General features: G+C 37.8%; 1 protein-coding gene across 1 annotated transcript; it reads right to left on the bottom strand.

The window, feature by feature from the left end:
- Positions 1-4,158: 4,158 nt before the first annotated feature.
- On the bottom strand, positions 4,159-7,483 carry LOC147384523 (ribulose bisphosphate carboxylase/oxygenase activase, chloroplastic). Its single transcript, XM_086425748.1, has 6 exons — positions 7,326-7,483; positions 6,236-6,552; positions 6,048-6,153; positions 5,872-5,957; positions 4,915-5,387; positions 4,159-4,836 (listed from the first exon to the last, which is right to left on the bottom strand). The coding sequence occupies exons 1-6, from the start codon at positions 7,368-7,370 to the stop codon at positions 4,556-4,558; spliced, it is 1,308 nt and encodes a 435-aa protein (XP_086281874.1). The 5' UTR covers positions 7,371-7,483; the 3' UTR covers positions 4,159-4,555.

Raw genomic sequence — 7,483 nt, 5'->3', positions numbered from 1 at the left:
TGGGGTTCTGATTGTTCCGTAAACCAACAGTCTGTAAGCATAGCTAGTCCTCGTTGCTTTCCAAGTAGCATTATTTCCAACCTAACAGTACCCGTGAGGACAAAAATCGCTTGCCCGTTGCGGCTGGATGGTGGCTCCGAGTATAAGGTGTCCGGTAAGCACTAATCGGAGTGTAAGGAACACTGCTCCTAGAAGCTCCCTGATGAGACCAAAAATAATAATAATAATAATAATAATAAACAAATAATAATGAGCATAGTCATTTTGTTTGATTCAATAAACAACGACTAACTAAAATAACTTGTTTTATTTTTACTAACCCCATATGATTTAGGCAGCTTTTGATATGAAGAGCTAGTACCCTCTTGAGCTTGCCAAGCAGCCTGCAAAGAACAGAGAAAGACAATATGATTGAGTCATGGAGTTTGAAATGAGGGAAGGTATTACAAGTGCTTACCAGTTCACACTGGAATTGCTCTATATAAGAGGCCTGTCGAGCCATCTTGAAGTTTCTCCTCTCCTCTCATTCAAGGGACCTAGTCAATTCAACATTCTAAGTGCAGACAAAGCATGAACAAGAAATGAGAAACCAATCATGACAACTAGAGAAGAAAAATGGGGAAAAGAACAAGAAAATATACCTGAGTTTCATGCTGGCAAATGTAAACACCACCAAACTCTTGAATCCTCTCGACAATCGCGACTGGAGGCAGTAAACACCCAGTTGATACTTCTTGAAACCACTCATCATAGTTCCCAGGAAGAATCAACTGCTTCCCTAAAATACTCTCGAAATTGGCAAGTAGGCCATCCTCAATGGATCCAAAGTTCAGGATAGGGTGAGTGTTATAACGAATGCAAGCCTCACCATGATATTGAAACGAGAGGCGTTATCCCAAATGAAACACGTAAGAAAGCTCACCGATGTAACAGGGAAGAAGCATCCTCTAAAAATCAAGAAGAAGGGCCGCAACAAAATTTGGGTGGGCAGAGACGGAGTGAGGCAACCTTAACACTCGAGGATTGATGATCTGAATTGAATAGTAGGGACAAATAGGTTGAAGATAAAGAAGGAAAAGGAAGACATACAAAGAAGCAAAACGATATTTACGTTTCTATAGAAGCACCAATCCAAGTGGGCCCGAGTAGACAGACATTTACTCTTTTGAGTCTTCTTGGGCCAAATACCCAGTTTTCAACCCATAGGATAATCAACCCCTCTCATTGGTACTTAGGGATGATCAAATGAAAAATAATGATGTGAGAATAACTGCAAAAGAAGAAAGAGGTGTGACGCATAGAAAAGAGAGTACATAATCAATATATATATAGAGAGAGAGTAAAATACCTCGATAAAAGGCCAAAACAAACAAAAGGATATTCCATCACTAGGTCGTCCCATCACGCCAGAAACCATTCGATCTATAAAACCCCAAATTTTCAATTCGTATCTCGAGGAACAAAATAAATAGTAGAATCTTAAGAAAATCTTAAAAGTGGGACTTAGGGGTAAAATTTTAGGATGTTTCTGATCATTTTTAATGGAATCTGACCTCACTATTGGATTTAAAATGATCGAAAAACATACTTTAGCCTGTAAGCATGCTTAAATATGAGTCCGAATATAAAAGTTGCAAAATTCTCGATTACCAGGTCGGATCAGGCTAAAATAGTGATTTGTTGGTAGAGAAAGAATTGTTAAGATTCGATTATACCATTGGGTTCGTAACAAAAAATTATTGAACATGGACTATTTATTTATCATTTTTGGAGATCAGGAAGTCGAATTATCGTCAAAAACGAAAACGACATCAAGTTTAGGGGTCACCTCAGGCCAAAAATGTAAATTTTTTATGGAGACATAATTTGTAGAAATTGACTATACCATTAGATCCGGAACGAAAAATTAGGCGAAATAGAGTATTCATTTGTCAATTTTAGAGTCCGGGTGGTCAAGTTATCGTCAATCAAAACAATTGACAAAATACCGAATTCGTCCCAAATTTTATATAAATAAAAATTTTAATTTTTTTTTATAACTTCGTCTCCTCCAATCCACCCAAATAGCCACGACATATATAAACAAAAAATTCATTTTTTCTTTGATCTTCTACCTAAGATCTCTCGCAAACGGCTCGCCGTCGACGATCGCTGCAGAAAGAAAAAAGATCCGCAGCTTCGACATCTATAAAAATCACCCAAGAACTCTTCATTTCATCTTCTCTTTCACTCGGTATCATCATAAATCAGTCGTATTTAGATACGAAAATTTTGAAACTTTAACCTCGGATTTCGTCCGTTTCTAGGTCAAACCGTCTTCCGACGCAGAAGGGAGAAACGTTCGCAGCCTTGACATCTACAAAACCCTCCCAATCTTTTTTCGTTTCACTTTCTATTTCACCCGATATCATCAAAAATCCGCCGTATTTATATACGAGAATTTCGAAAACTTCGACCTTGAATTTCATCGATTTCGGGATCAAACCGTCCTCCGTCACAGAAGGGAGAAAGGACGACGACGTCGAAATCTTCAAAACCACTAGGCCAGATTCAAAAATCAGTCACTTCGAAGTTTGGTCCGTCTCGATTTCCTTGCTGATTGCCTCGATTTTCGTGCACGTGCTCCGATCCTTTCACCTGGAGATGGTAAGAAACTCTCAATTTCTATTAATAATCGTAGATTGTTAAAATTGCACTTAGGATTTTATTGAAAAAATTTGGATGTATTTCTAAAATATAGAATTCTTTTGTTATTTCAAAAATTCACGTCAGAAATTGCATGTTTGATATGTTTAATTGTATTTTTAATAAATTATATGTGGATAGGGTATTTTAACGGGTTATTTCCATAAATTGGGTCTTGTGCACTGCTCGGACCCCGTTTTGATATGAAATTTGTATTTTGTTTTTAATATTATTGATAGAAATAAATTCAATAGTTGAAAAATGTGATTTAATATTCAATGAACTCATATTGAGTTGATGAATATCAGAAAATGGATATTTTATGAAGGGATTGAAAACTGTAAAAATTGAAAAAAGGGAAAAAGGGTATGAAACGGTAAAATGTCAGAGTCACACCCGATGGGTGATGTCTACATTTTACGTTGTTGTGTTGTGTGCAGGTTGGTGAATAGATATCCAGAGATAATATTGTTGGTTGCATGTTTATTTAAATTTCTGTTAGCGCGAGGCACTGTTTACGTTTCCGTTTTATTATTTATTTTAGGTCGGGTGGCCATACTTGCATGGTAGGAAACTGGATATCTATTTTTAATCTTGTATTGTTAATTTCTCTTTTGTTTCCAAATGAAAATAATATATATAGATATATAGATATATAACTATTTTGTGAGTTGTTAAAGAGTTTGTGAATGCATGAAGGGATAGTGCGTCATATCATCCGAAGTGGTGTACTATCTAGTAAGGGCTTGCTTATCGTTTTAATTTATTCATTTTTCAAAATAAAAGTATAACCAATTTTCTTTAGTTTCTTCATAATTTGTTGTACTTTCAAAACCAAACAAAAAGAGTTCTTAATCTCCCCTTATGGTCATATATTGGTAACCATCTTAGGATGGGGGGTGGGACAAGGTACCTAACACCTTCCTTGTCCCTCAACCGAACCTCCTTACCTTAAAAACCTTGGTAAACTATTTTCCTTTATCTTTTAGATATGTGAGTCACTATGAGCTAAAAATAGAATTTTATAAAAACATATTTTATAGTATCCATTCACACTTTAATTGAATGGTGGCAACTCCTAAACCTATGTAGATGAGCTCAAAACCTCTTAAAAGGTTTCGATGCCCACGTATCTACAGAAACATCTACTAATTATGGGAGCTCGATCAAGTTAAATATCAAATTTGCAAAAATAAATAAATAAACTCGAGAGATCAAGAATCGTACTAGTTCAAAAATCAAAGACAATGATCACTCAGGTCAAAAGTATTTCTCAAAGGCGGATCTCAATACATCGATCTCCACCTTTGAAAGGGAGCTATGTGGAGGGATAAAATCGTCTCTCATCTGGATTGTTTATCCGCACTATCAACATGCATCTCGAAACACTATGTTTTTTCTATTATTTTATAGATTTAATTATGAAATCGTGATTGAGGTTGATTATCACAAAATCGACCACTACAGTAGAGGTTAGCATATAAATAGAACCCCTTTAAGATTGCACAAAAGTATATTCAAACACAAAATTACAAGATATTAGTCCCAAGATACAAAGGTACCAACATTATTGAATCCTACTCTAAGAAAACAGTTCTTCCTGAGCTGTCCGAACTCTTAAACACAAACTTAGAACTAAACACGAAGGCAACTTCCAATGTCATTCCTGGTCGTCAGATCAAAGTTCTTCACAAATGGGCAGGTGCAACCTTTGGAGACAGATACATTTGCATTTTAGGCTGCTTTGCCTTCATCCAAACAGTAACAAAAAAACTTAAAGAAACCATCTCTAATCCTACTTCATTCCATAATTTTATAGATGCCAAATGCAAACCTCCCATCAAGGCATCTAGAATCAAGGATAATCAGCTTAGAAAGTTCCCCTATCAATTGCATCCGCATTCGCATCTCCAAGGGCCGCCTCGCTCAAGTACCTATCGGCCAATTGGACTCTCTTCACATTCTCTTGTTCTTGGACAAGCATGTTACCATACTCAAGAAGCTTGTCGAGGGTCATCTTGGGCTGCTCGAAAGTTGGCGGTCCCTCCTTTGAGTTCACAAGCTTCTTCCCAACGCCATCAACTCCAATACTTGATATCCATTTTCTCACTTCATCATCATACACTCTTGCCCTTAAAGCACCGAAAAAATCTGCAAGAAGCAATGTAATAAGTATTAATGGTACATCCCTTAGTATGATTACTATGCTCTTATAGAGGTGAAGCTTACCAATTGATTGTCCAGGGAAGGTATCGACGATAGTCACAATGTGTTCCTCGGCGATATTGTCAGTCCTGAAGATACCCTTACAAACACCGACCCGGTCATCACGATTGGGAGCCCAATAGAACTTCTCCATACGACCATCACGGATGAGAGGGGCATACAATGTGGAAAAGTCATTACCCGTGACTATAATTGGGACACGAGGGTTCTCCTCCTTGTTGTACATACCAGGGAGCTGAACACTGGTTGGGTTATCTGCAATGTTCATGAGGGTGGCATTCACCATTTGGTTGTTAACTGTGTATTGGGTTGTTCCACCGAGCCGACCGGCTCCTGCATCAAGATCATTGATGAATAGGCAGCACATCTTTCCTTTATTGATGATGTCGGCGGCCTCACGGTATCGTTGCCTTATCAGTTTTGCTGGCTCTCCTGCATTCCCACTTTCCAATTCTCCAGCACTCATCATGATTGGGCTGAAATTCCATCACCACAAGATCAAATTTTGAGTATGACAGGGTGGAAATTTGACATTAAAACTTATGAGTTTAAGCTTCGATTTCTACAACTAATCACAAGTAGGATAATATTTCTCCAAACTTATACCAAAGAGATCTGGAAGGAGAGGAACCTTAGGAATTTTGAAGGGAAGGAGTCCTTAGTTCATGGAATCATTCTCTCAACTTTGGGTTCTATTTTTCTTTTGAACAAGGTCTTTCAGGAATCAAATGGGGTCTTCTTTAAAGATTTTGTAACAAAGTGGGATTGGGTGTATAGTATTGCTGTGTGGCCTGGGTTTTGTTTTGTTTTTTTCTTTCCCGTGTTTTTAGTTTTGTTGCATGGTCACCTCAACCGTGCTTTTTAATAAAGATCATTGACTTATCAAAAAGTAAAATAAATAAGCATCCTATTTTTTCCTTCACTTTTGTGTCGTAAGGCTACAAAATATCATGAACTCACTTGATTCCCATCTTAGCAAAGACAAGTTCACATTGGAAAGATTTCCCCTGACCTTTGCCTCCCCAGATACCCAATATGAGAGGAACCTGTAACGATTTCGCGAGTACAAATCAGATTTCATGTATTTCACCAAGAACCAATTAAAATTTCATAAAATTTTGAATTAATAAACCAACCTTGATGTTGGGCAAGGTCATAAAGTTCTTGGTAATGTGAACAACAAGTTTGTCCATGAAAGCAGGAGCTATGTAGAACCCATCCATGCTGTTGTCAAAATTGTACCTGAAGCATAGTTTACCATCTTATGATCAAATACACCAATTTGAGCAAATCACAAAGAAGAAAAGTTTTCGAAGCTACGTACTTGCGAAGTCCTGTGCTAATGTACTCGTAGGAACTCAAGATAGCGTCGTGGGTTCCGGCTCCTTGGGGAGCTTGGAAGAGAGTGTCTACCAATCCCTTTCCTCTAGTGATGTCTTGTTGGTCATCAGAGATGTCATAGCCAAGGCCTTTCCATCTGTCCTTGTTGGTTTGCTTATTTTCCTCGACTTCAGCAACAATCTTAAAGCTTCTCGATGAAAACCTTGAGTGAGTGAATCCAGAGGTAACCTTCTTCAAGTTGCTGCCCAAGAAGGACGAGCTTGGCACCGAAGCTCCAGCACCAGAGCCGGGTAAGCTCACCTGCATCAAAGACAACCCCATCTCAATAGACAATAAATGGCACAGTTCGGACAAAATTACAGACTCCCTTACATCAACTTGAACTCGATGAGCTTGATAGCTCACTAGCATCAAAGGCAGCCCCTTCTTCATACCCAATAAACCGCACAATTGAGATGAAATTACAGACTCCATCACAACTGAATCTATCTCAATTAGACCCAATAATTTAAAAAATAAAAATAAACTTGGAACTCTATAAGCTGAGGAAGCTCACCTATCTCAAAGACAGCCCCTTCTTCATACCAAATAAACTACACAATTCAGATGTAATTACAGACTCCATCACATCTAAATCTATCTCAAAGAGAACCCTATAAAGAAGGGGAAAAAAAAAAAAAACAAAAAGACAACAAATCAACTTGAACCCTATGAGCTGAGGAAGCTCACCTGCATCAAAGAGAATCCCCTCTTCATACCCAATGAACCATACAATTCGGACGAAATAACAGACTCCATCACTACTAAATCAACAGACCCAATTAAGGAAGAAGTCCATAAATCAATTCAAACTCATTTATTTAGGCCAAAACACAAATCAAAAGAGACTACACATGAAAAAAAGAAAACAATTAAAGATTTTTAAAAATAAAACAAACCCAAAACTTAAAACTCTTTATGAAACAAAAAATAAATGAAGTAAAGAGGACCCACGACGCTAAAAGTACCAAAAAAGCAAAGAAAGCTAAGTTGATGAAGACAAAGTTCAAAAAAGGGCGGGAAAAACACAGTACCGGTGCTCTGTTAACAGCTCCAACAGTTGTAACAGCAGTAGCCATTGATTTTTGTGATCCGGCGGCTGTGATTGAGTGGGGGAGGGTTCTAACTGAATTGTGGTTTGAGGAGTGAAGAGAGTGAGCTAAGAGGAGACTTATAAGGAGTGTGGGGTTTG

This window comes from Akebia trifoliata, chromosome 15 (genome assembly GCF_017979445.1).
Source record: "Akebia trifoliata isolate Shusen 1 chromosome 15, ASM1797944v1, whole genome shotgun sequence".
Classification (NCBI taxonomy): domain Eukaryota; kingdom Viridiplantae; phylum Streptophyta; class Magnoliopsida; order Ranunculales; family Lardizabalaceae; genus Akebia; species Akebia trifoliata.
The sequence above is the reverse complement of the archived record's forward strand: the minus strand, read 5'-3'. Positions and strand labels throughout refer to the sequence as shown.

Excerpts from the sequence above, each read along its gene's own strand:
- LOC147384523 (XM_086425748.1), bottom strand. The coding sequence starts at position 7,370 with ATGGCTACTGCTGTTACAACTGTTGGAGCTGTTAACAGAGCACCG. Across the intron at positions 6,553-7,325 it reads GAGCTGTTAACAGAGCACCG|GTGAGCTTACCCGGCTCTGG; the intron begins GTACTGTGTTTT and ends TCTTTGATGCAG. Across the intron at positions 4,837-4,914 it reads CTTCCCTGGACAATCAATTG|ATTTTTTCGGTGCTTTAAGG; the intron begins GTAAGCTTCACC and ends TGCTTCTTGCAG.